Source organism: Aaosphaeria arxii, assembly GCF_010015735.1.
Source record: "Aaosphaeria arxii CBS 175.79 unplaced genomic scaffold BU24scaffold_14, whole genome shotgun sequence".
NCBI classification, from domain to species: domain Eukaryota; kingdom Fungi; phylum Ascomycota; class Dothideomycetes; order Pleosporales; genus Aaosphaeria; species Aaosphaeria arxii.
Window position 1 is genome coordinate 391,828 of NW_022983487.1, and position 26,886 is coordinate 418,713.

Below are 26,886 nucleotides of genomic sequence, written 5' to 3' on the forward strand. Positions count from 1 at the left end.
TTGGTGTGTTGTTTATTTATTTATTTCATCATCGTCATTGTTCATCAAGAATCCTTGATCGACGTATAGACAAAGGAGGGCTGTCCTTCGTTTGGGGGCTTTGTACACAATGTTCGGATTCCCCGTCCACCTCTCCACCCCAAGACTTTGCTTTGAGTGTGGGCTTCCCCTGTGCGTCTTCTCCATACACTCCTCCCTGCACTTCTAGCAAATAGGTACAAAAAATTAAGAATGATCCGCGAGCGAATGACCAGATTAGCAAGGTACCAATGATCCCTTTTTTCCATGCTCGTTTCATGGTTCGACCGTGCTAGTCGATAGCTAGTCGTAAAAATAACAGACATCATGGCCAGCATATCTTGAAAGAGATTCTTCGACAGATCGAACGAGATTGTTCAGATTCCGTGTCTAATCTTATTCCACTTCGTCCGGGATTAATTCAAGGTCCTTTCTTCTTCTACCGTCACATTCGTCCTTCAAAAATATTCGGAATCGCATCATCGTGGCAAACAATAAGCGCGGGGGTATAAGGGCAATTGAGATTGAAACAATATAAGAACATGGTTTATCGTTACGTGGTGAGGATTTCATCCGCCGCCGTTTATCTTCGTGGAATCAGCGATGCCATTCGTAGAGCTCTGGCCCAGGACGGCATCCATGAAGCTCTTTCTCGGCTTTCGTTTCTTCTCGGGTGCGGATTCGTTCACGAGCTCACAAAGGTGAATCTGCCTTCGCCGCTGAGGGTCCTTCACGTCTGCCAGGAGTGGTCTGAGAATATCAACCTTATCAACTTCTGGTGGAAGTACCGAGTCCTCGATCCAGTAGAGGCCCTCGAGATCAAGGAACTGTTGGCGAGCTTCCTTGACACGATCCTGGATCTGGGCGAAATCGAAGTCGGGCCCTGCCATTGGGAAACGGTAGTCCTGAGCCAGGAGAGCCACGTCATACTGGCGGAGGAGCAGCTCTCGTTGATCACGAGTTACTGGAATTCGTTCCCATTCAGAGTAAGGAGCATCCAAATGAGCAAGATCCAGCTCAGGGAGTCCAAGAATGCCAACAGCCTGGAAGGACATGACGTAGGATTTAGAGACAGCGTTCTGGTGCTCATGAGGTTTGACGTCCTTGGAGGTAGCATAAAACAAAGGTAAGAAGACAGCGGATATGCCTAATTCCTCTCCAGAGAAATGCAATGGTCTATTACTTCCGAGCTCGCAGGCGCGCCTGAGCGCTCGTGGCAGCTTCGAGATCCGGTCTCTCCGTGCTGCCAACATTTCCTGTCGTTTGGCCTCCTCCTCTGCCTCCTGGCGCTGTTTCTCCTTCTCTTCTTCTCGTTTGCGAGCTGCCTCCGCCTCCGCTTCCGCCTTTGCTTTCTCAGCTAACCGTTTCGCTTCTGCTTCAGCTGCAGCTTCAGCCTCTGCCTTCCTCCGAGCTTCCTCCTCCTCAGCAGCTTTACGGGCAGCTTTGCGGGCAGCCTGTTCCTCTTCTTCACGTTTCTTTGACTCCGCTTCGGCAGCTTTTCTTTTTGCCTCAGCTTCGGCTTCAGCTTCGGCGGCAGCAGCAGCTTGCTTTTCCTGTTCCAGGCGACGTTCGCGAACAATATCAGGCGTAGCGGCTTTCTCCGGTGGGGCAGGCGTAGATTTGGAAGAAGCAGTAGGAGTCCTTTTAACCTTGGTTTCATCGATGGACACGTCGGATGCACGACGCTTCTTGATCTTCTCCTCCAGTATACGTGACTTTATCTTGTTCTTGACAGGTTTCCGTTCATCCGGAGATTCGACTTCGGGCGTAGGAGTAGGCTTAGAATTGGTGACCTTGGTCCGAATCTTTGGCCCGCGCTTTTGCGGAGGATGTGCACCGTCCTCACTATCGGCAGAGCCAGCACGCGCAGCACGCTTCGGCGCGGTATGGCTGTCCAAGCTCTCTTTGATTGCCCTTTTAATTTGCTTGTTTTCTTCTCCTTCGCTGTACGAGCGGGGCTTTGCATGGGCCTTCTTCGGTGGTCTGACATCGGCATCAGAGTCTTCATCGGAGGATTCGTCAGAAACCACTCTCCTCCGTCGCTTAACATCACGACTCGCTATTTCCTTCCCAGACATTAGCCGTCTTGATTTCTGGAGGCCCGCAGAGGACTTGTTCGTCAGAGCACGCTTTGCTTCTGGCCGGGGCGAAGATGACGGCTCCCGGCGACTTGGTGAGGACCTCTTCTTGGCACGAACGGCAGCTGCGTTAGGCGCCTCCTTCTTCACCCTCTTAGGGCTTTTATGTGTTTTCGAGTACGTGTCGTAGGCGTCCTTTAAGAGATCCCTCTCCAACTCCCATTTCGGTCCACGGCGTTCCTCGGAGATTTCGTAATAGGTCTTGCCATCGCGATTGCGCCTGGTAGGATTGAAAAGGTCCTGGTTCAGTAATAGCTGGATGACTTTCATATGTCCTCTACCGATGGCGACGAGCATGGGTGTGTCTGTATGTTTTGACGGATCAGGATCAGGCTTCAGTCCGCTTGCGAGAAGGATGCTGAGCACTTCATCGTAGCCACCCCTCGAAGCAGCCACACCACAGGCAATATTCGGTCTAATGTTGCTGTTGAGAAGCTCGCCAACCGCGGCCATATCACCGTCGCCTGACTTCTCAATAAGAGTCTCTAGGTTGTATTCATTGTAGAGAAGTCTCGACGCGGATTTCTGTTGCGCAAAGCCTGGAGTGGTGTCTTCCTCCTTCTTTGCCGTATCGGTTTGCCGCCGCATCGCAGCCCTGAGCTCCGCCTCGATCTCAGTAGCATCGTCTTCGTCGGGATCCAATACATCAATGGCTCTTTGGCCTTTCTTGTTCTGGTGGTGCGGATTGACGTGACCTTTATGGAGTAAAAGCTTGACAACATCCAGGTGCCCATTCTCAACAGCATCGATCAGAGGGGTATCCCGGTCATTGGATTCGCAGTCAGTTCGACAGCCCTTCTTAATGAGAAATTCGACGACGTCGGCCCAGCCATGTAGGGCGGCCTTTTGAAGAGGAGCGATTCCCGCGAAATCTTCTTGGTCCAGCTCTTCAGACGCTGCATTGTAGGCTGCAATGACTTGGTCCAGGTCGCCCTTTTCGCTCTCTCTCGCCAGCCGCGTCGCGCCAAACTTGTCAACGTTGCGCTTGTGTGTCATAGCGCGCGCCGGCGACGTCAATGCGCGATGTGAAGACCGTTTGACCCTGTTATGCAGCAGATGTGGGGTATGCGCTGGATGGGGTGAAGAGGAGTGTTCCGAGCTGGAATCGGAATAGTTTCTCCGCTCTGGGGGCAGCGTGAGAGCCGTGACTTCTTTGCGTTTGCGGCCTGGCACTCCTTGCACGGCAGATTGCGTAGACTGCGAGCGCTTGTGGGGTCTTCCAACACCGGGGGTGGCAGGAGAGTTGGGTTGCGTGCGCAACTCTTTCAATCCTTCGGTTTTGGCCTTCTGTCGCAACGGCTCCAGCGATTTCGTGTGCGACTCGTCGCGCAGTTTGCGTTTTCGTGATTCCGTTATTGATGAGCTTCGGCCACGGGTGGCGTGTTGCGTAGGTGATGTCGTGGGAAGCACGGGTGATTTCACCGAGTCGTCGGGGCTCGCGTCTTTGGCGTGGCGTGAGTGGGTTCGGTTGCCAGGTGAAGTTGGAGGTGGGCTCTTTCCATCGGGATCAGAGCCACGGCGGGCCCCATTCAGCTTCACCTCCTTCAGCTCCTTCGCGTCTGATACCGAGTGCCTCCGTCCATTGGCAATGGGTGAACGCGTGCGCGTGCGCGTCCGTGAGGACTCTTTGATGGACCGTAACTTGGCTGCGTTATCATCATCGTCGTCATCGTCACGTTCCATCTTGATCACCTTCTTCTCCTTCGAGGTACTGTCCTTGGCATCGTCCAACACGACTGTCTCGGCCTCGGACTCGTTCTGGGCGTCGTCCTGGGTGTTCTCGCCGTTCCGAGAGGGGCGAGGTGATGGTTGCCCATCTCTGAGGGAGGCGGGAGGCGCCGTGTTTTGAGTGGCGGGGGAGGCGGCACGATGGGTTGGAGCTCCAGCAGCGACAGTTGCCTGGTCTGAAGGGTTCAAGCTAGCATCGCCATTACTGGTCATCACGCAAGATGTGGACAGGACGCGAAGGCTCCTGCCTCATGATGTTGGGGTGCAGGCAGTCGATAGGTAGGGTGCGCCTGCAAAGCGCTCGGCTGCCTGCACGTTGAAACGGAAGGGCAGTCGATTGAAGGGGAGGGGGGCAGAGGAGGAAGAGAGACAGAGAGGGAGACAAGACCAGATGGGAGAGGAAGGCTGAGGCTTGAGATGGAAGGAGGTGTCGGTGTAGGTGTAGATGTCGGTGTAGTGAGTAGGTGTAGGTGAAGGTGAAGGTGAAGGTGAAGGTGTAAGTGTAGGTGTAGGGTGGATGAACAAGCGAAGAGGAGAGGAGGAAGAGGAAGAAGATAGGAGAGGAGAGAGAGAGAGAGTAAGAGAGTAAGAGAGAAGAGAGAGAGAGAGAGAACAGAGAGAGAGAGAGGAAGGAAGGAGGGTTGGGCTGGGCTGGTTGGCTGCTGATTGGCTGATTGGTTGAATGGCTGATTGGCTGGCTGGTTGGTGACCCGGTTGGCTTGGCTTGGCTTCCTCTAGTCTCCATCTCTCAAACTACTAACAACCATGAGAGAGACTATGAGACTATGAGACTATGAGACTAGGTATGATATTCTATGATTAAAAAGACCCATCTTCCTTATTTTCTCCATTCATATTTCTCTATCTCTCTCAGGTCCATCTTCAAGTCGTACGAGTTGGACCGTTTCGTCACCTTTGGCTGCTTTGGGGCTGGTATTCCCACCACTTTCCCTAGTACAGTACAGTACTACCCCATACACAGCACATAACACACTCCCAGTCCCAGTACCGTGTAGTACTCGGTACTCGTACCATTGGCCCTCTTCTTATATTCCATATCCATGATACGATACGGAGTAGTTCATGACAGGCTACAATAGGCTGTAGGTACTCTATCACTATGTAGATGCCTACTTACGTACCCACTACGGTACTCCGTAGTGGGTACTAACTACCATATCTTAACCGTTACGTATCAAATCGGATCACGGTCCACAAAGCACGAATCACACATATCACAAGTATCATTCATAGAGTGTTGTCTTGTGCCATCTATATTCGATAAATAGCACACCCACTGTGTAGTATACAGCAAGTATAATCATTGTTGCACTGGATCTAGGTCTGGGTAAAGTACCTGGGTACCTAGGTACCTAGGTAGGTATCTCAAAATGACAATGGCGATACCCACAACTGCAAGTATTATTACTAGCAACTAACTTGGTAAAGTAACTACGGAGTACTCAATAGATCAATTGATGATCTGATCAATAAGACAATAGTCAAGGTCTGGGTGACCATGTACGCGCAACCCAGAACGGCGGACGGCGGGTCCAGCGGATGTTACTCTCATCTTACAACCACGTGACCTTTATTTCCACCCGCCCCATTCATTTTCCTTCGTCCATCCTTTCTCCGCCCCAAACAACAAAAACAAAACTTCATTTCTTTTTATCCAAAAGAAAACCACAACCAAAGATCTGCATCCATCCAGCTACGCTCAGAGTTCCATCTCAGCTCCCATACATGGACCATATCCTCAGCATAACCTGGCGGTGGCTCCTTGACCCCGTCCTCCTACTGCGTGCCTTTTACCTTGCCGCATCCGCTATTGTGACTCGCCACCATACCGCCCCCTCACCCTTTCCCTGCCCACCCAACAGCTTCACTAACTCGAACCCTTTTCTTGCTTACTAGATCCTCGTCATACAGGCGCTACCTGCCTTGAGCTCCCGCTTCCTAGCCTATGGTTCCCGTGCTACACCTACACCTACGTCTTCGTCTTCGTCTTCGTCTTCGTCTACCTCTGCGCCTGAACAACCTACAGCAAAGCCAACATCTGCCTTTCCATTCGCACAATTCCTCGATTATCTCGCCACCCTTACAGTCCCCCATAACTACTTCACCCACTTCTACATCCTCTCCGTGCTATGTTCCCTCATTTGGGGATATCTCCTCTTCCTCCCCTCTCCCTTCCCCTCCTTTCAGGTAACACCACATAACCAAGATGGAACCCCTCTCATCTCATCCCGCCTCCGCATACAGCTTTCCTGGCTCCTGATGCTTCTCCAAGGTGTACGGCGCCTCCTCGAATCCCATGCCTACACATCGTCCAGTAGTAGCAAATCTCGAATGTGGTTCGGCCACTGGGTCCTTGGCTTAGCATTCTACCTAACCGTCAACATCGCAGTCTGGATCGAAGACTATTACTACTACTATGACTACGACCACGGGGCCCACTCGTCATCTTCGTCGTCCTTGTTCAAATGGAAGTCAGCCCTGCTAGTCCCGCTGATACTAACTTCGCACGCCTTACAAAACAGTTACCACGCCTACCTCTTCCGCCTTCGCACGACGACGTCCACCAAATCACCTTCTGACCAAAGAACATACCGCCTCCCTACGCACCCGCTTTTCCCATCTCTCCTATGCCCGCACTACACATGCGAAATAGCAATCTATCTCCTCCTCTCCCTACTCGCTGCACCGCACGGCCAGACCGTAAACTACACCCTCCTCGCCGCTACCACGTTTGTCGCCGTAAATCTAGGCGTCACGGCCAAAGGGACGAAAGAATGGTATTTGCAGAAGTTTGGAGAGGATAGGGTAGCGGGGCGGACGAGGATGATCCCTTGGGTCTGGTGAGGTGATGACAGGTGGGAGGAGGTCGTGGTGGTGGATGCGACGTATCTGGGTTCGAGGAAATGTCGATCATATGTTTCTCCAAAAAAGGGGAAACAAGGACTACATCCTAGATGTTTTGGCGACGAAAGTGGGGAGGGAAACGTTTTGCTTCCTGTCCGATATAGATGAAGAAGTAGACAGAAAATAATTCAATTGTTACCTCGATACGGATCGAGTCGGCTACGTGAAGAAGCACAACCCATGTAACAAAGATGTCGAAGTTCGAGGAGATATGAGCGCCTGTAACTAGCAACACGCATTTTGCGTAGACTACTCTCAATCGACATTCTGAAGAGAGCTCTGGGGAGTGCTTGGAACAGCATTAAGAGTCCCCAGGGCCAGGTCCTCAACAGCGATGCCAATGTTGTCAGTGACCATACAAACAATGAGCTGGAAAGCTGGGTATATAAAAGGAAGAAATCACAATCTCATTCACACTAAAGCTATGGAAACAAAATAGATCGGGCAGGCCTGATCGTGCCCTGTACAGTGGCCCTGATATCAGCCAGTATGCGCCTGTAAGCGCCGACTTGTCCGAAAGAGTGTGGTATTGGACTGGGAACAGTGAGTGTCGTTGCAAATTCGATAATATACCAAAACAAACACCAAAGCCATCACTAAAAGAAAAGATCCATGCACTCAATGGACACCACCACGCCCACCTCCCAGGCCATTCGACCTCGTTTTGTATCGGCAATCGGCAGATTTTACGCTACCTATCTTGCTACAACTCGTCCAGAGGGGCTTTGAGGCGTAGGGTAGACTCAGACGATCTCCTCGTCGCTGGCGTCGAGAATATCGTACTCTTCATCTGTCATGAACCCTTCGTCATCGCTAGACATTGAGCGAATCTCAACGCTTTCAGCGTCCTCGAAGAATTCTTCCTCTGAGTTTACGGACGAGGCACCGATAGTGGTGCTGCGAGATCGGACCTCCGGGGATTTGAGCTGAGTGGAGGCCGCCGCCTCATGTGTGCTCGATGCAGGAGACTCTTTCTCGAGCTGAGGGAAGATCATGCCAGAGGACTCTCCCTGGGCTTCGACCACTTTTTCGGGCACTGGGAGTTCGGCCGTGTCCTGTTTCTCGATGTTTGACGTATCCTGGTTCACGGCTGCATTTGCTTGCAAGTTTTCACTTTCCCGACGACGGCTTTCGAGAACGCGCTTGACAGCAGCCTCTCGTACCTTTTGGATACGGAGCATCCTCTCCCTTTCGAAAGTATGAGCGTCCCTCGACCCAGGGGACTTGGGCTGAGCGGCCATCTTCTCGGGAGCCAATTCCGTGCGCAGAGCTGCATCAAGAAGCTGACGCTTCCTGCGGAGTTGTTCTTGGAGATCAGGTGAGAAACGTGTAGCTTCAATCACAACTGGTAACCTTGAAGAAGAGCTCGAAGCTTCCACAGGCTCACCAGATCGAAGGGATGTCATTTCAGGGGCGGTCGTGGTAGGAATTGTGATTGGCGTGGTGGGTCCAACGACCTGGATGTCGCACCAGAGCCTGTGGCCGAAGGGCGTGCCTTCGGCAGTCTTGAGACGCCAGTAAGATATCGCGGTACCCTCTCGGTTAGGTGCCTTCATCATGATGCGGAAGGATATTTCCTCTCCCGACTCGACGGGGCGACCAATGACATTGCTCTCACTCGCTTCCGCAAGCTCGCTATGGCTAAGTGGACGAGTGTTGTCGATGTTGAGCATATTGTCACCACCTACATGGCGAACGCTGCAGCCAGCTGGCCAGGGGTTTGGCCCCGGGTTGCGAAGTGTCCAGACCTGAACAAAGTTCAAGCCTGCGCCAATCTTAGATCCGTCAGGGATCGTATCACGTATGAAATGAGCGTCAAAATTCTCCTGTTTCGGTTCGGCTTTGGGTTCGGGGGCGGACTGAACGGGTTCAACAGAGCGAGTAGCTGTCGAGAGAATCTTCTCTGGCACAGGATCAAGGAGAAGATCGCGTATCTCGATCTTTTCCTTCGATCTTTTCGATTGCTGCTCTTCGACCGGTTTCACGTCTACTATAGTCTGGACTTGTGTAGCAGAGTTAGTGGGTGAGAAAACGGGCAAAGTCTCGGTGGCCGTAGACCGTCTATTTGGCTGATCACCCAATCTGGCCATGGGCAGTCCATTCTTATCCTCGCCCATCGTCGTGACGCTGACGCTACGAACAGGCGTCTTGAACTTGATCAGCGGATGAGTGCGGTTGTGGCGGTTGGAGGGGATGGCCTCGCAGTTGGCACAGAAGTCAGTGTCATGGCAGACTGCGCACTTGTAACGAGTACCTTCGATGTACGAAGGATTCTCCTTGTCTTTGCAAAGGGGACCGTCGCAGTAGATGCCATAGTGACGGACAGCAACCGAGGCCGGCTCGGCCAGGGGCTCATAGATGGGTACAAAGCGGTGTCGGGGGTGGATGAATTTCGCACTCTTGATGCATTCGGAGCAAAAGTCCCAGTCAGGGCAGTTCAGGCACTTGTGACGAACACCGTAGATGAATTTCTCACAGCCATCGCAGACTGCAGAATGGCGCACATTGCGGCCAGCATTGCATAGGAAGTCGGCAATTGTGGGGAGGACTGTGTCTGGAGTTGCGGCCTTGAAGGCATGGCCGGGATGGTGACCATGCTTGTTGGCGATGTGGCATTCCAAGCACAAGTCGTAATCGTCGCATGCAACGCATGTAACAAATTCATTCTCAGGGAGTACTGTTGATGCTATTAGGTTGATGATGAAAAACGCTTACAAGGGAGACTTACCATTGACGCAAGAGTTGCATGTGCGTGTCGGCTGATCTGGTTCGACAGACTGTTTTTCATCTGTATACGTGCCGGGCATTTCCTGCTCGACGACCTGCTTTGATTTTGGACCAATACGCTCAACAACACTGGTGACAACCGCACCGTCCTTCACAAAACGCTTCACCATCCAGTGACCAGCACCTGGGCAGTGAATGCCAGCATCCACACATGTCTGGCACAGATCATAGTCACCATGGTCGCAGATGCTACAATGAAAGTGTTCATCTTCCATTGCCTGGTTGCAGTTATTGCAGAAGACAACCCATGAGGTCATGCAGTTGTGCGAGGATGGCTTGGGCCGGAGTGGAAGTTCTGGCATCTGGGATTCGGTTGGGCAACGTACACCACCATAGAATTCTACTTATGTCGTCAGTTTGGGGCCTTCCATTACAGCAGACAAATGTTTAGCTTACTGTCACGACCCATGAACAACTGAGGTACGAGTGCCTCGCCGTTATCTGTACTGTTGGCTAGGACAGGTGAGACAGGGCTGGCCTGGGCAGCCTTAGCTTCCTCCCCAGCATGATTCGAGAGCGAAGAGGGTAGGGCGGGCGAGTGCGCGATTACAGGCGAAATCTGCTCAGGAAGTCGTGGTGCAAGTGTGTCGGAGCTCATCCGATGAAGGGAGCTACCCTCGGACGGGGGAAGTGGATCTACGTTGGGTTGAATTACTGGAACAGCTGGAGTATCCTCTTCCATGTTCGCATGGCTGGCTCTCAGGCGAAGCTTAAGCTTTGCTTTCGCAGCACGAAATAGTGTCTTGTAGACTTGGGAGTTGTTGGTATCGAGAATCACGTAGGCGCCCACGCTGTCGGAGTAACGCTCGAACGTGACATCCTCGTCGGGGTGGATCTGAAGGAGGCTGCGGAGCTATAGCAAGAGAAGATAAATCAGTATCGATGGCTTTCAAGTAACAACAGGTTGCAGTCAAACCAGAGCAACACATTCACAGGCCGGAGTTTACGGCTATGCCACGGTCTTTGAGGTGAGGTCAACCTACTCTGTCGGGCAGGACACTAGGCCCAAGGTCTCTGAGAGGAACCTTAAACTTTCGGTTATGTCCCAAATACAAGACCTTGATGATGATAAGGGTATCAAGCGTCACGGGGACATTGGAGGCCATGGTTGTGTAGAGTGAGGCTGACGTCGTCGGCTGACGACGTGAAGGTGGATGCTGGCTACGGTGGACAGAGCTCCAAAGCTCGAGAGCGAAGGGAGTTCCGAAAACAGATGGAGCTGTTCGAATATCGGTAGGAAACTCCCCAGATGTGTAATTTGAGGTTGGAGTAATAGAAGAGGTGGAGGAGGAGAGAGGGGGTGAGGGTGAGGGTGATCAAGTAGGTGTATCGTTGATGGTTGCCTACCCCAGCCCAGGACGACGACGGCGGCGGCGGCGGCGGCGGCGGAGGCGGCGGGTTCGGGTGGTGCTCAAAGCGAGCGATAACTTGCACGAGCCGGTCAACGTTGACGCCTCACACGTTCGCAACTGTACCACAGTAGAGCTATGAGAGCAAGGCAGCGGCTGCGTCGTCAGCCGGTGAAATCGTACAATAGGAATGTCGCTTGATTTCTTCTCATAGGACTCCGTACAAGGCGACTATGCCCGCTAAAGGTGTTGCCCACGGATAGCACCTTGAAAGCGCGATGGTGATGATGATGAGCATCACGTGATATGTGCCTTTGGATGTCACCTGCCCTACACCTTCACTGATGGAAGGAATTGAGGTTACGCCAACAAGTTCAAAGTCTATCCATCACCATTCGTATCGTTACGCAAAACATTCCCGTGAAGCTTTAGACGCAGTACAATCTGATTTCGGCATGTTGTGATTTGTGTGCCAGCAGATTGTATCATCATCAAGACGGTTGGTTATCTAGGTACCTAGGTAGGTAGATACCTAGGAACCTAGGTAGTAGACCCAAAACTTCGCAAGTCTTCTCCGTACCTAGTTGACGATGTTACCACTAGTACTCTGTACTGTGCGTAACGATAAATTGACTATCTAGACAGCTTGCATTCCTCCCAAAAACTGTTCTCCGTATGTGTTCTACAAGTACTCCGTGATTCGAGCAACAACCTCCATTGGGTCCGGCTCCATATCTCCATATACACCATGGCTAGACCAGGCGGTCCGGAAATATCTAACTCTAACAACGACCCAAGAATCGGAATGTAGCGGCCATTGATTCCTAGCCGGACATGATGCTCATCCCCAGCCTTTTAGGACATGTCTTGCAACAATGCCTTGTAATGTTTCCATGAACGAGACCAAGAGATACATATGTCAGATTCACTTTACGTCGCCGTGACCTCCACAGGCAGGTGGGTCTCGGCAACTCGAGTTAGCGTTACATGGCGCCATAAACGGCTTAGGGCAACTAGATGACGTTACATAAGCAATATTTTTTCCTCTACTGGAAGAAAATTCCAATCCAGAAGAGTAAATCCAATAGACTCTATTGATTTCATTGTACGATGTCTAAATCAGCGACGACCTTGGAGGCAGATGCTTGGGAGGCGCGCAAGGAAGATAAGAAGAAAAAGCAGAAGAAAGAAAAAAGGGCGAAGGTTGACGATACAGAACACGATGAGGGCGACGGCGAGTCGAACTCCTCGAAGAAGCGAAAGAGGGAAGCCCTACCAGACGAGATCGAGATCGACGTAAACCTTCCCGAGCCTACATCGAAGAAAGAAGCCCGTAAAGCGAAGAAGGCAAAGGCTGCACCCCAATCCTCGGCTGGTGAGGGAGCCGCCGCTGGGAAGGATGAGGGCGAAACGAAGGCTGCACAACGATCCCAACATGGAGTGTGGATAGGTAACCTGCCATGGTCCGCCACGAAGGAATCGCTCCGATCGTTCCTCACTACAAACTCCGAGATCAAAGACGAAGAGATCACACGCGTGCACATGCCTGCTCCAACGAAGCCCCCGAACCCGCGCTGGACATTCAAACCACTGAACAAGGGCTTCGCTTATGTCGATTTCTCGACAGAGCTCGCAATGTATGCTGCTATTGCTCTGACCGAAACGCTTATGGACCGTCGGCCACTGCTCATCAAGAATGCGAAGAGTTTCGAGGGTAGACCAGACAAACCCAAGGGCGAGGAGGGCGAGAACGATGGCAAGGCTGGTACAGCGGCCAAACCAGGGCATCCACCCAATAAGCGTGTCTTCGTGGGCAATCTTTCCTTCGATGTCACAAAGGACGACCTACAATCGCATTACGCGCAGTGCGGGGAGATTGCGGATATACACATGGCAACCTTTGAAGATTCCGGGAAATGCAAGGGCTATGCATGGGTAACTTTCGAAGATGTTGAAGCTGCGACTTCGGCTGTTAAGGGATTCATTTTCAAGGAAGAAAAGAAGGACCCTGAGGACTCTGGGTCTGACGACGTTAAAGAAACCAAATTAAAGAAGCGAAAATGGTTCATAAATCGCCTCATGGGCCGAGAGTTGCGTTGCGAATTCGCCGAGGACTCGACGACGCGTTACAACAAACGATTTGGCAAAGAGAAGGATGCAGACATGGAGGGCGTGCATCCAGACCGTGCGAGACGCATTGATGAAGACGATCCTCCTCAAAGCTATCGTCCTAGAAAGCCGTTCCAAGACAAACGCAAGGTCGACCCACGTACGATCAAGCCCGGCGCTGCTCAGATGAACGCCCAGCGAGCCCCTCAAGGCATTGTCAAATCCGAGGGCAAGAAGATCACATTCGACTGAGCGCTCATATATCTTAGCAATAGTATGGAAATTTATATACACAGTGAGGATTGGCCATGATACCCTAGGCTCAGAGCAAATAAAAGTCATTCAAGTCTTCCATCACCACCATTTTGGTCGATCCTATCAACGTCGATCTTGTATTGTCATTATGCCCACGCCCTTGTGTCCATCCGATTCAAGTCGATTGATCAACCCGCATGCCTCAAGATTATGTAAGTTGTTCTGGCGCCTAATGCCTCATAGCTATCTGGTATTAGGCAATCCCCGGCGCATAACGCCAATCGTTGACGCCATCATCAAGGCCATACCAAAGCGAACTTCGAAGTAGTAGCCAACCAGTTACATTTCAAAGCCGTAGCACATTTCGAATCTTCTGGCATAACGACCGCAAATCGGGACCACTACCAATAGGGGGTTTGTAGGAATACCTGCCGGGCCAATAGAGTCTACCAGTCCTGAAGAGGGATCCCATCCCATTTCGGCGGGGCCCACTAGAGGATTACCCCACTGTGCACACATAGTACATGAGCTCAGTTCATGCCGCAATAATGGGGAATACCATCGCAATTCGTGCCTTTCAGACTAGTTTTGTGTATATATTTCGACAAGCCGTACAGTTCTCCTCAAAGTATTCCAATCACATTCTCTTGAAGAAGTTTGTTTCGCCTCCTTGATCACGTTTATATCAAATCCTACAACATGTCTACCCCACCATCCGATCTGCCCCAAATGGAGTATCGATTTGTCGGTCGCTCTGGATTGCAAGTGTCCGCTATCTCTCTTGGAGGGTGGTTAACATACGGTGGACATGTACAGGATGGTTAGTTCTGCCTCAATTGCATGAAGGCGTAAGTAAGTGCTAATACATCTCGTTGTAGAGACGACATTCGCCATTTTGAAAGCGGCCTACGACATCGGCATCAACTTCTTTGATCTTGCAGAGGGCTATGCCGGAGGTGAAAGTGAAGCTGTTATTGGAAGAGCGATCAAGCATTTCGGCTGGAAGAGAAACGATCTCGTCATTTCCACCAAGGTACGTCTTGCGTGATGCGGTCCTTCAAACGCACAGCCCATACTTGATGGCTACAGCAAACGTCCCGTGATTGCAATTGATTCTTATTGAAGACGCAAAGAAAGCTAACGTAGTAATGAAAAGATCAACTGGGGAGCTGCCAACTCTGCTCATCCAGCACCCCGCAACCAGATCAACAACGTCGGTCTGTCGAGGAAACACATCATTGAGGGAACCGACGCAGCTCTTGCTCGTCTCCAGCTCTCCTACGTCGACATCCTCTACGCTCACCGTCCAGACAGGCAGACTCCTATCGAGGAGACTGTGCGTGCCTTCAACCACCTCATTGACCAGGGTAAGATCTTCTATTGGGGCACTTCTGAGTGGCTCGGGTCCGAGATTGAGGAGGCCTGGGCGGTTGCGGATCGCCTTGGGCTCGTGGGTCCTATTGTCGAGCAGCCTGGTTACTCTCTCCTTCGCCGCGAGAAGGTCGACGAGGACTTCAAGAATGCACGATTGTACGAGCGTCGGGGACTCTCGTTGACGAGCTTCTCGCCTCTTGCTGGCGGTATTCTCACCGGCAAATACGTCGATGGCATTCCTCCTGATAGCCGCCTGGCACAATCCAAAGACAAGTACATCCAAGGACTGAGCAAAACCGTGGGCAATGACGAATGGAACAAGCAACAGGAGTCTGTCAAGGGCTTGATCAAGATTGCCGAGAAGCTCGGAACAGACGTTGCAACATTGAGTTTGGCGTGGGTCTTGAGCAACAAGAATGTTGCCAGTGCGATCACGGGAGCCAGTCGCCCTGAGCAGCTGTACCAGACCATCAAGGCGGTCGACGTTGTCAAGAAACTCGACCAGAAGGTGCTGGACGAGATCGAGGCTGTCGTGAACAACAAGCCTGCCGAGCTACCTTTGAGATACGCATAATCGGGAGACATGGCGGTGTCACCAGCATAGAGAAATGATCAAACAAGCATTCTTCAGAAAATACGTATATTGATGCGAGTGGATCAGGCCAACGGCAGTCAAGCAAAAAGAAAGAGAGCTAGACTCAATTCGAAGTCAAGAGCAAAAAAAAGAAGCATTATGAAAAAAAGGCAAAAAAATATAAGAATCTGGCGATTAAGCCCGACGTGGGGCTCGACTATTGCTCTGTTAGTATTGATATCACTCATAAGGAACTCTGATGGAAACTTACACCCACAACCTTGAGATTAAGAGTCTCACGCGCTACCGATTGTGCCAGCCGGGCGGATTATCGCTTTGAAGATTTGATGTCTATTTCCCAATGTAAAACATTTATATATCCATCAAATTCAAAAACGAAAGGAATATTTACCCTACGGCAACACTCAGGAAGTGGGCCTCATAAAAATTTTTAAATGGTGCAGCCGTAGCGTCGAATTCGTAGTGTAATGTTTAGTGGTGGGTTCGCGAGAACCGAATAAAGTTATGTAAGCCTCCTAAATGACACTGATGAGAACAACATCAATCAATCGAATGAACTGGTAAATTCGGCTTTTTTGCTTCTACAAATATTTGCCGCCAGCAGTAGGGTGTACGTGTCGGCTGACTTGTCTACTGAGATGCGAGGGCAATTGTACGCAAGAACTGAATATTTTATGTACGTCGGTGAACTGATCGTTGATTTGATATCATCCATACCGTGTAGGAGCACAGTCTCGCCGAAGAACAGCATCATGAATGATGAAACCAACAACACATTGCACAGCGGTCCGAACACAATCACCTCACATCTAGTCTAGTTTCTAACTTCAAAAATCACTAGGAGATCTGTGGTTTACGTGATCGCGGCCAGAGGCCCAATGTGTACTTATACTGTAGCACGCAACGGAAGACTTGACTTGTCTTCCACAACCTCGAGGCAGTGATATCTTGTCACTGGATCTTACTAATACTATCGCAGCGTAAAACGGCATTAGTCCTAGCGATGTGATGTAGGCACTAAATAGTGATGCGTCCAGCTCATGAACACCGCAACGATGGCGTAGGATTCACATCACTGACTACCCAGTAACTGATGCTACAGCACGAAACATTCCAACCATGAAAGAACCTTGGACAAAAGGCTGCCTCTTTCGCATAGATCCAATGAAGACAACATCTGCTGTACCTGCGAACAGGATGAATTGCAATAGGTACATTAAGTAAGTCGAGCTTTGTGTATCCCGTACAGAGCTGCCCTATAGCTCATTCGAAGTGGTTATTCTTGACTATAAGCGAATCCAAAACGCCATACATGCTTTCCCGTTTCTAAAAGCGTAATAATTTCCTGCACATCAACCTCCCCGACACCAGGCTGGCCACTATAAGGGTGCAGCAGCCTCAATCGCAGTTGTTGCCTTGAACAACTTCGGGCTAGTCACGACGACTTCAACGGGGTATTTCCACTCCATGAACTTGGCCCAGCCTATTGCAAAAGTTAACAATCATCCCACGTAAGTTATATCCGACCACTGAGCGTATTGCTTACTCCAGAATGCACACTTCTTGCCAAAGTACTTTCCGATGTATGGAACAATTAACATTGTCAACAGCAGCTCCATTTGTTGTAAGGATTCCCTCCACTCGCGCTCCGCATCCGAGATGTATTCATCATCATCCAGCGAGGATTCTGTGGCGGAAGAGGGGAGAGAATCGATCTCATCAGCTTCGGAAGAGCTACCCGTCGGCTCAATGAAGGATGCGCTGTTCGACAACGACATGGCTGCGGGTGATGAGATTCAAATGGATGATGGGTGAGAGAGCGTATGCGCAGCGCCTTCCTGGCTATCGTTCGGGCATTGATGGTGGAGGTTTTGTAGAATGCGAAGGTATCGTCAATGCGGACGCGCTCAACAGGCCGCCTCTTGGTGATGTAGTTCGAAGTTCTGGCGCCTGCCAATGAGCGCCAGTCGAGGGACACATCACGTGATGAGTCTTGGCGAGAGATTGCGAAGTTCGACTCATCAAAGCGGCAAAGCGAACTTATACAAAAGTCCGAGAAAGTGTAACCCCACAACACAACATCCACCTACTTTCCACCCGGCCTCGACATCCAAAGTATATCGGCCATTCAGTCAACACACGATTCATAAGAAATACAGAAGCACGAACAACCCGCAATCATGGCAGACGTTGTACGTCATCCCCTCAATTTCGCCCCACGTTCAAAATACCCTCGACTAACTGTGCTCGCGAACAGGCCGACCCCCCCGTTGAGCGTAAGCCCCGCAAATCCGTAGCCTTCAGTGACGGTGCGACGATTGTCGACGGCGATGGAAACGTTACCGAGTCCACCGAGAGGAATGGCGACAAAGACAGTGCCGAATCGCATGCAGCTGGTAGGTCCCACGTTGAAGGTGGGCCTTCCGGTCAGGCAGTCCGCGGCCATTGCAGAGAACATGGCTAATGCAAAGTGTACAGATGCGGACAAGGAAGTCGACGAAGTAACGGACATGTTCAAGGTACGCGATGGGATTAATTACATCACGGGTGTATAACGGTTGGGCTAACTGCTTGTCAGGACTTGGCCAAAAAGAAGAAGAAGAAGCCCAAGAAAGAGGACGCCGATGACGCGGTCGCCGCCGACGGAGAATTCGACCCATCTGCGCTCAAGAGTACGTTATTAGAGAAAAGGCTTCATGGCGTGACGATACTGATACACCTGGTGTAGAGAAAAAGAAGAAGAAGGTCAAGGCAGAGGATGACTTCGAAGCCAAGCTTGCCGAAGCTGCTGGTGACAAGACTGAAGCTGCTGAGGAAGCACCTGCCGTTCAAGAGGGTGACATGCTCAAGGGAACTGGCATCTGGCAACACGATGCAGTGCAACCTATCAACTACGAACTCCTCTTGAACCGCTTCTTCAACCTCCTCGTACGTATCATTACGGACTGAGATGCGTTGCTCCTGCTAACAAAAGCTACAGCAAAGCCACCACCCCGATCTCGCTTCTTCTGGCGGCAAGAGCTACAAGATCCCTCCACCCCAATGTCTCCGTGAAGGAAACAAAAAGACGATTTTCGCCAACATCGCCGACATTGCGAAGAGGCTCAAGCGTTCTGATGAGCACGTCACCTCCTTCTTGTTTGCCGAATTGGGTACCTCCGGTTCCGTTGATGGTTCGCGCCGACTAGTCATCAAGGGTCGTTTCCAGCAGAAGCAGATTGAGAACGTTCTCCGACGGTACATTGTCGAATATGTCACTTGCAAGAGTAAGTTATCAAAGCAGATCAGATGTCGGCACTGAGACTTTGGCTGACATATATTTTCTAGCATGCCGTAGCCCCGACACTCAGCTCAATAAGGGAGAGAACCGGTTGTACTTCGTCACTTGCAACAGCTGCGGCTCCAGGCGATCCGTCACAGCGATCAAGACTGGTTTCTCTGCGCAGGTCGGCAAGAGAAAGAGACAGCAGGGTTAAGCCACTCGATGACGCGCACACTTCTTTGCACTTTCTTGGGTTAGACTGTAATCAGTACGGCCGCTTGCATGGTTCGTCACTGCGTGGATGCGAGCAGTTGTCTGTAATGGGATATGCATGTTTTTATGTGCATGTGCATGTGTATGCGTATGCTTATGCGTATATCTGGTCCTACGCAAGGGCGACAGCTACGAGAAAAAAAGGATGATAGGGTGGTGTGGTCTACATAACGATGGATTTTCATGAGTCAATACATGACCGAAACGACCCTACGTTCCTGCGGATTAGGGGCACAGATAGAACCGGGGAATATTGCAGAAAGAGCCATCTCAAGTAATGAATCCTGGGATTATTGCATTGGCACACTGAAATGAATGTTTTTGACGGACCAGCAACAGCACGATGCAAGCCTGTCGCTCTGTGTATGGATGGTGATGCTTCTTGGGCCGTTACACAGTGGGAGTGAGAAAAGATCAGGTATGTTATATTGCTGATCTTACTCGCATGTACTCCGTAATAGTTGTAATCATCTGCTAGAGTGTGTATTGGGGGTTACGAGTACTCATAGGTGTATTACTTACCTACATACCTCGTACTTAGGTGGGCGCTTAGAGGGGCGGCAAAAGTGTTAGCGAACAGGACGTTGCCCCTCATTCGCTCCCCTGCTATGGGTAGGTACATAGTACATACAATTGCAGTTTGGTATGTACAGTGTACCTAACTTTATGTACAAGATTATTACCAATATCTTGTACCTTGTACCTTGTCCTACTGTCCTACTGCCAACCATTGCGGGCGGGGGAGGCTGAGCAAGCTCTCGAGTCTGTTGGTGGACGCCAAACGCCGACTCCAACCTCCCAAGAGGGTCCAGAGCATCATCTCACCTACACAATCACGCAGCATACTATACTTATACCTATACCCATACCCATACCATACCCATACTCCGTACATACATAGCCGCCGCCCGTCTTGTCTTTAATCTCCTCCTGCTCTCGTTGTTCCCCTTCCACTCTCCTCATCTGCAACTACACTACCTACTCTGTACCTCCTACCAACCACTCCCCCGCCTCAACACCACCCACACGCACCACACACAGACTGACAGCAGGCATGTCGGGTTATGCTGGAAGTCCTCCTCCTGGACAGCAGCCAGGTGGATTCTCCTATCCTCGTACGAACCGAATCTTTCGTCCCATCCGGCAGTCTATCGAAAGGAAACTAATCTCATCATAGCTCCACCAGAGAAGTCAGGTTATGCCTCGCCTCAAGGTCCGCTCTCCAGCCGCCTTCCACATTTATGAGTAGGAGCTGACTTGAAGCGCAAACAGAGCAGAATCCGGGTCAGCAACAATACTATGCGCCCCCTCCTGGTGCTGCACACTACCCTCCTCCTCCTGCTTCGAACCCTTCCGCGCAACATTATCCCCCTCCGCCTCAGCAGCAACAGCAGCAGTATCCGCCCCCTCCAGACCACTTTCAACAACAGCAGCAGCAGCCGCCGTCGCAACAGCAACAACATCATTACCCACCGCCGCCTGGAGCTCAAGCCATAGCTGGTGCATCTCAAACCCCACAACCGCCCCAATATGCGCCCTCCCCATCTCCACACCCCGGTGTTCCCCCACAACAATCGCCGCTTCAAGATATCAAACGACAGCAACCCCAGCAACCCCAGCAACAACAACAGCAGCTTCCACAGTCACCCCAATTCACAGGTATTGGAAGCAATACCGCAGATGATGTTGGCACCTTCAATGGTGGGAGCTACAGGGTCAGTCATAGAGACACAAATACCATCTTGACCATTCAATTGGCAATTGGCTGCCCATTGACTGCCAGACCTGGTATGGGCTATGATAACACCCAGAAAGATACCCAGAGTGCTAATATTGATAGGCGCTATGATTGCTATGAGTCCAACAATGACACTCAAAGGACAAGTCAAGTTCTCATTGAAGAAGGCATTCGTTGGTGGCGACATGACTAAATCCCATTACACAGGCCCAGGGGAACTTCTCCTTGCGCCGGCATCCGTTGGTGATATTACTATAATCAAACTTGGGGGTAACGAACAATGGTCTGTGGGCAAAGACGCATTCCTGGCCTGCACTCAGGGCATTGTGACAGAATACAAGAGCCAGGGGTTGAGTAAGGCCCTTTTCTCAGGAGAAGGAATGTTTGTATACAAGATCAGTGGCCAGGGAATCCTGTGGGTCACTAGTTTTGGTGCAATCATTCGCAAAGATGTAAGCTTATGCGGTTCCTGTTGTCTTGCTGGTGCTAATACGCTTCCCCGCAGTTGCAAGAAAATGAGAAATACATTATTGACAATGGCCACCTTGTGGCTTGGAACTGCAAATACGTAATGGAGCGCGTAGCTAGTGGAGGTATAATCTCAAATATGTCGGCTGGAGAAGGACTGGTGTGCAAGTTTACAGGTATGTGATTGTGAATGACCTCCAGCATATGAAGACGCTGACGCCTTACCGCAGGCCCGGGAACTGTGTTCATGCAAACCCGCAACCCGCAGGCGTTTGGTCAATACCTGGCGGCGAACTCAACGCCTATAGGCTAAGGAGGTTGCATTGATCAGCATTTCGTACTTGCCCCTATTCCTTTAGTACAGAAGCTACCTACGCGCCGGAAAGATTCTACGACCACGTGTTTCGATTGGAAAAAATGTTTTCGCTGTACTCAATGATTTCTGTGGATTTATGAACTATTATTTTCCAAGCGCGGAGTTGGATCGGATCGATTGGACAGCTATTCAAACCCAGTGTGATTTTGTCAGTTGCTCTGCTTTGTCGTCACTACCCAGAGTTCATCTCCCATCTAAAAATGACCTTCCCTCACTGACCTTAGCTTCTATAATATCCAGACGATGACGAGGCTGACGTGAGAGGAAAGTTAGTAGCGGGCCAGTTGTATGTGAACATGCACTTTCTATCCCCATAACGAAACTGTCCAATTGAACGGATATGTCAACTACTGCCACCGTATAATATCAGCACAGACGTGACCAATACTTTGTGTTCCCGATCGATTGCTTCTCCTGGGACGAGCACAAGAGTTTCCGGGTTGTGAAAGTTCCAGTGGCTGTATGTACAATGATCGGTATACATCTACGTCTCCGCCATTTCGGCAAAAGATGGCAGCAACTGCACCTTAGGCTCAGAAGGCAGTCCCACACGCTCAGTAGGTCAAGAACCAATAATCTTGGTCAACCCTGAAGAACTTATTACAAATGACAGAGTGGTTCCGTGTACTCTATTGGTTCTATGCACGACATGATTGCCTGGGCACATACAAGCGAGACTGAACAACGGTATCTGCAACACCTGATCCAACCCTACATCTCACCAACCATGCTCATATCAACTTTTCCATCCGGCACTTCCGGACATCTTCCGCTTGAATAGCCTTTGCTCCGGGGTCTAGCAGTTGAGGGGTTGATCATTTCATGGAAAATCAAGTATGAGGTCATGAGGTCTTGATGTATGAGGACCTGTTCTCCAACACTTCATACAATGTATTTGAAATAGTACTAGTACTGCACTGCTGAAATATTTACTTATGCAGGAGGCGCTGGCAGATCTTTAAACTGCTTAGTTAGAGGACCCTCATGAGGCGGGATTGCACGAGGTCCGACAACGTAGTCGAATGTACCGAATCTCTGGTTAAACATATTATCTTCCGGCCCAAGCACAATCTGATTCTTGGGATTGAAGAAAGTATACGGGAAGCCAAGCGAGAAACCATATGCACCATCGATCTTCTCGATATCCTCATCCGTGAGCTTGAGCTGAAGCGCCTGGATGTTTCCCTTCAGATGATCAATCTTTCGACCACCTACGATGGGGAACACGTAGGGCGATTTGTGCATGACATATGCCAAAGCAACGGAAGTGATGATTGTGTCCTTCTTTTTCGCGATCTCCTCCAGTACCAAGCTAACTTGCTCTTCTTTTCCAGTCAGGACGCTTTCGAGATTTCTTCCCTCTTTGCCCCAGAGCTCCTTGGGCTTGAAGTAGCCACCACCGAGGGCACCCCACGGTGCGAGTGCCATGCCTTCCGAGAGAGCCATGGGAATGATTTCACGCTCGAAGTCACGTTCCGCGGCGGACCACCGACCTTGGTAGACAGAGAACTGGCGAAGTCCGTGCTCGCGAGCGTAGCAATTCATCTTGGTTACAACCCAAGCTGGGGCGTCGCTGATGCCGAGGTAGATCACCTTGCGGGCGACGACTAGGTCATTCAAGGTGTGCATGATCTCGGGGATGGACGTTGTGGAGTCCCAGAGATGAACGTAATACTGTATGCTGTTAGCCGGACAACTGTACTATGCTAACATATCGAATAGAGCTAACCAACCAAGTCAATGTAAGAAGTCTTCAATTCCCTGAGACTCCTCTCGATACTCGTATGTATGTTCTTTGAGCTGTTTCCTCCAAAGTTACTCTGTATAATTCCCTCTTCGTGGCCTCTCTGTGCACCCGTGAATTTGGTGGCGATGACCATCTCGTCCCTGTTTCCCCTCGCTTCCATCCATTCTCCAAGCCACTGCTCGCTTTGTCCGTTCTGATAGTTTACGGCCGTGTCGATGAAATTGCCGCCTTGGGAATAGAAGTAGTCAAGCATCTCGAACGATGTTTCCTTAGAGCACTCGCCCAAGAAACTCTTCCAGTTGTCGCCGAAGTTCATGGCTCCGAGGCATAGTGGCGAGACTTTCACGCCGGCAGTTGGCGAGAGGATTCTGTGACGGCCAAGTGCGGAGACTGGAGCTGGTGGAGGACGATTCATTTTGATGAAACAAAGAGCCAAAGATGTATATTGTCCAGATGTGATGGAGTGAGTAACAAGAAGTGATGTAGTCAAGTATTCGGTATCTCTGTAGAACTGACGGACTTGTCTCCACGATTGAGGCTTTCCTTTATACCTGTGGAAACCACCCCCTACTTGAAATGAGTCTCACCACATTTAATCCCTACAGAACGTAAAGTCCATGATATCCCCATCGCCCGAGAATGCAGTTCGTTTGGAACGGCGATAGCGACGTTTATCCCCGAGTCTCATATCCCCCGCTTTCAACGCCCGACATTTATCGCACATGTCGATCCATCCCGGATTGCTTTATTCGATCGGAGCAAGCAATTGTCTTTTGGTCCGAAAGGGACGAAAAGAATGAATCCCGAGATGTATTACAAAAGTCACCGGGCATGTTGAAGACAGTGACAACACTAAACCAAAAACGTCATCACTCAGTTCTTTCATCATGGACGTCATCCATCTCCTTATTTCACTGATTCCCAAATGTGCACATTGTTTTTATGCCAATAATTCGTGCTCATATCTCAATCTCCAAGAAAGTCGATATTCCATGACAATGACGTTTTGCCAAAATGGGTAACCCTACTACTTTGACTCCATAGCTCTTGAGATGCCTTCAACCGATATGTTCTCCATCTCTAGGAACAAATTACGCATTTCTTATATCACTTCATCATCCCTTTCTCTCTTTATCTAACAGATATTTAACAAATAAATCCAAAACTCCACAACCCCACACGACTACAAAGATGTCAACAATGCCACTTCGCATGTCCAAACTCACTAGTCCGTTAAAGACGGCATCCCTAATCATCTCACCACGTCTTTATTACCCAACTCGCAGTCTCACGACCTTGGTAGATTCTCACTTCATCTCCCAAATCACCGCCGCTGAAAAACTAATCACCAAGCAAGACGAACCCTTGAAAAGCGGCCCCACCGCCCGCGCCCAGAGCCATGCCGGCGGGGAGGTCACTTCGCAAGTCGTCCACGATATCACCATGGGGGAGCGCACCGTCACCGGCCTCGACTCCCCCGCGCAAGGCGGGTCCACCTCCATAGCACAGCAGATTCTCGCGCAGGCCGTAGGAGCCACTGCCGGCGGGACCCAATCCGCATCTCGTTCCGGTGTCCTTGATAGCGAAGCCGTCTCCAAGATCACGGAGAAGGAGAAGGATATCATAGGTTCTAGTAACCCGGTCAAGAATGGTCCGACTGCTAAAGCAGAACGGTATGTTGGAGAGCCCATAAATAGTCGGGTACTTCATGACATTACGGGGGAGTGAGAAGAAGATCACGGGCGGAGCACGAATGAAGGGGGGTCCTACTGCAGCGGCTCAGAGCTCGTTGGGAAGAGTCGAACCTGAATGGAACCTAGATGCCTTTCATGTTGTGTCAAATGGGGTTTGGTATGGGCGCTTGGTCGCGAGAACTACGTTGCATAATGTGCTGTGATATACTCTTTGATGTAAAGACAATGACGACGACTAGACCTGCCAAGTTACTGTTATTGTTGTTCATTGTCAATCCGTGCGAGCTCAGGTATCGACATTGTTCATTCACTTCACTCTTCATCTAGCAGGAGACACGTTGTAGTACCCCTGTTTAAATTGAATTTAAAGTCAGGTCCTCAGCCCCAACTAGAATTCTTCGTTTCGCAACAGTAGCCAACTTTTCGGATCCGCAACCTCAAAACAGAAGATATTCTCTCGAAATTCAAGCCAAGGAGTCAACAACAAACTTTCTCTAATTTGAGTATCGCGCTCTTACACGAGAGTTTTCGTCCACCTCCGACACGTCATCGGCCAAGGTGCGCGAAATGTCGCTCATACCACTTCCTCTGGAAATCCTGACAGCCTGTTTCTATTACCTGATCTCCGATGTAGGATTGGAAGAAATATGGAACATAAGGCCCACGTCGAAGCAGTTCGCTCAAGCCATCGATTACGTTGTCTTTGCGAGCCAACCGCTGAAATCCTTTGGCCGATCGGAACGGACTGAACGCATACTTCGTATGAACAAGGTGCTCTACATGTCCTTTCGGGTGAACAATCCTCTTGATTCTTTGACTATTTATTACGATCAAGTGAGGAGGACGGCAAGAACCTTGGCTCGAATGAGCAAACAAATTAATCCCGAAGAAGACGAACGCAAACTTTATAAAGAGTTTACCTGGTCGTTCTGTGAGCGACTAGCGGAACTAAAGGGGTTTGACGTGTTCGAGGAGGCAAGCTGGGCACGACCGACACCGGCAACGGTTGCGGCATTGAGTCAAGATGAGACCGTTGCGGCAGCGCTTACTCTCAGCAAGCCTGACGTTGCAACGCGGTTGCTGGAGGCCGCATCGGTTGTATATGAAGGCTTGATCTTTGGAAACCCACTAACTGGAGCGGCATCTCACGGTTGTCCTGTACTCGTGAAGACGCTACTCGAAAAAATGGATTTCACGTCATGTTTCAAATCTGATTGGTTTGGAATGAGCGAAGAGATGATGGAGTTCAAACAACGTTCTGGCTTTGTGGGGGGTCTTGGACTTGCCATCAAAGCTGGTCATGTCGAAGTCGTACAGATCCTCACAAAGTGGCTGAAAGACTGCGAGGTTACTTTTCAAACTAGAAACTACGGATTCTTTTGGCTTCTGGACGCTGTAGCAACTCGTAACGAAACTATTGTCAAGGAACTTCTCGCAATGAAGTTCTGCCCAAGAGCCAGTTTTCTTCGTGGTCTTCAGTTTTGCTGTTCGATCGAATACTTTAATTCACAAGAATCCACGCTGAAGGACCCATATGCAAGACTCCCAGAAATCCAAGTGAGTCCAGAACGGATAGCTATATGGAACCGTTACGAGGCTATTATTCGTTGTGTAATCGGACTGAGCGAAAATTCTCCAAGCGACGAGCTTCTGCGTCCACTTGGATGCCGGGCTCTTGAAGATGCACTCAAAGGGGAACACGATGAAGACATAGACTTTGTCCTTAAGCTTGGAGTCGAAACTGGCTTGTGGGATGTTTCTTCTGCAGAAATGCTTCGAGGTTTGCTGCACAGTCCCCTAGAGGATGGAAATCAAAGTGTCGCGAAGCGCTTGAATCAAGCATTGCAAGATGCGGATTCTCAAGCTAAAGGCGGTGCTTGAGCTGGCTTCTCATTGAATACAGGAATGGAACATCAAGCATTAATGATTTAGCGTTTTTTGGTGGCTATTCAGTCTTGTCCCTGTCTGCATTTCTTTGGTTATCTCCTTCTTGCTTCCCTGCACAATACTAAGACTTTTCAATAGCCATTGTTCAATCAATTTCTTCTGG

The 26,886-nt window shown here is 50.3% G+C and overlaps 11 protein-coding genes across 11 annotated transcripts; 7 read left to right on the forward strand and 4 right to left on the reverse strand.

Annotated features, from left to right (window-relative positions):
- Positions 1–587: 587 nt before the first annotated feature.
- Positions 588–4,097, reverse strand: BU24DRAFT_358842 (ankyrin; the record flags this gene model as incomplete). Its single annotated transcript, XM_033524012.1, has 1 exon — positions 588–4,097. The coding sequence occupies one exon, from the start codon at positions 4,095–4,097 to the stop codon at positions 588–590; it is 3,510 nt and encodes a 1,169-aa protein (XP_033377605.1).
- A 1,428-nt stretch (positions 4,098–5,525) lies between these two features.
- Positions 5,526–6,895, forward strand: BU24DRAFT_380691 (uncharacterized protein). Its single transcript, XM_033524724.1, has 3 exons — positions 5,526–5,717; positions 5,802–6,092; positions 6,150–6,895. The coding sequence occupies exons 1-3, from the start codon at positions 5,631–5,633 to the stop codon at positions 6,747–6,749; spliced, it is 978 nt and encodes a 325-aa protein (XP_033377606.1). The 5' UTR covers positions 5,526–5,630; the 3' UTR covers positions 6,750–6,895.
- A 657-nt stretch (positions 6,896–7,552) lies between these two features.
- On the reverse strand, positions 7,553–10,702 carry BU24DRAFT_415191 (uncharacterized protein; the record flags this gene model as incomplete). Its single annotated transcript, XM_033526272.1, has 4 exons — positions 7,553–9,486; positions 9,538–9,936; positions 9,993–10,449; positions 10,580–10,702. 4 exons carry the CDS (start codon positions 10,700–10,702, stop codon positions 7,553–7,555), a joined length of 2,913 nt encoding a protein of 970 aa, XP_033377607.1.
- Positions 10,703–12,055: 1,353 nt separating this feature from the next.
- BU24DRAFT_415192 (uncharacterized protein) lies at positions 12,056–13,306 on the forward strand (the record flags this gene model as incomplete). The annotated part of the gene is made up of 1 exon (XM_033526273.1): positions 12,056–13,306. The coding sequence occupies one exon, from the start codon at positions 12,056–12,058 to the stop codon at positions 13,304–13,306; it is 1,251 nt and encodes a 416-aa protein (XP_033377608.1).
- A 351-nt stretch (positions 13,307–13,657) lies between these two features.
- On the forward strand, positions 13,658–15,470 carry BU24DRAFT_86191 (voltage-gated K+ channel beta subunit). Its single transcript, XM_033534722.1, has 3 exons — positions 13,658–14,129; positions 14,188–14,342; positions 14,466–15,470. Exons 1-3 carry the CDS (start codon positions 14,009–14,011, stop codon positions 15,255–15,257), a joined length of 1,068 nt encoding a protein of 355 aa, XP_033377609.1. The 5' UTR covers positions 13,658–14,008; the 3' UTR covers positions 15,258–15,470.
- A 993-nt stretch (positions 15,471–16,463) lies between these two features.
- Positions 16,464–17,145, reverse strand: BU24DRAFT_86336 (uncharacterized protein). The gene is made up of 2 exons (XM_033534724.1): positions 16,825–17,145; positions 16,464–16,761 (listed from the first exon to the last, which is right to left on the reverse strand). Exons 1-2 carry the CDS (start codon positions 17,054–17,056, stop codon positions 16,658–16,660), a joined length of 336 nt encoding a protein of 111 aa, XP_033377610.1. The 5' UTR covers positions 17,057–17,145; the 3' UTR covers positions 16,464–16,657.
- Positions 17,146–17,288: 143 nt separating this feature from the next.
- On the forward strand, positions 17,289–18,792 carry BU24DRAFT_86285 (translational initiation factor 2 beta). The gene is made up of 7 exons (XM_033534723.1): positions 17,289–17,470; positions 17,536–17,704; positions 17,757–17,797; positions 17,857–17,950; positions 18,007–18,206; positions 18,259–18,544; positions 18,606–18,792. The coding sequence occupies exons 1-7, from the start codon at positions 17,459–17,461 to the stop codon at positions 18,752–18,754; spliced, it is 951 nt and encodes a 316-aa protein (XP_033377611.1). The 5' UTR covers positions 17,289–17,458; the 3' UTR covers positions 18,755–18,792.
- Positions 18,793–19,867: 1,075 nt separating this feature from the next.
- Positions 19,868–21,332, forward strand: BU24DRAFT_415196 (DUF124-domain-containing protein; the record flags this gene model as incomplete). The annotated part of the gene is made up of 6 exons (XM_033526274.1): positions 19,868–19,928; positions 19,991–20,026; positions 20,086–20,601; positions 20,654–21,003; positions 21,057–21,195; positions 21,250–21,332. The coding sequence occupies 6 exons, from the start codon at positions 19,868–19,870 to the stop codon at positions 21,330–21,332; spliced, it is 1,185 nt and encodes a 394-aa protein (XP_033377612.1).
- Positions 21,333–22,433: 1,101 nt separating this feature from the next.
- BU24DRAFT_331860 (norsolorinic acid reductase) lies at positions 22,434–23,545 on the reverse strand (the record flags this gene model as incomplete). The annotated part of the gene is made up of 2 exons (XM_033523040.1): positions 22,434–23,069; positions 23,129–23,545. Coding segments are annotated over 2 exons (1,053 nt in total), but the record flags the coding sequence as incomplete, so codon positions are not given.
- Positions 23,546–24,333: 788 nt separating this feature from the next.
- Positions 24,334–25,020, forward strand: BU24DRAFT_474193 (uncharacterized protein; the record flags this gene model as incomplete). The annotated part of the gene is made up of 1 exon (XM_033532832.1): positions 24,334–25,020. The coding sequence occupies one exon, from the start codon at positions 24,334–24,336 to the stop codon at positions 24,868–24,870; it is 537 nt and encodes a 178-aa protein (XP_033377614.1). The 3' UTR covers positions 24,871–25,020.
- Positions 25,021–25,403: 383 nt separating this feature from the next.
- BU24DRAFT_468251 (uncharacterized protein) lies at positions 25,404–26,717 on the forward strand (the record flags this gene model as incomplete). Its single annotated transcript, XM_033532506.1, has 1 exon — positions 25,404–26,717. One exon carries the CDS (start codon positions 25,404–25,406, stop codon positions 26,715–26,717), a length of 1,314 nt encoding a protein of 437 aa, XP_033377615.1.
- Positions 26,718–26,886: the final 169 nt, after the last annotated feature.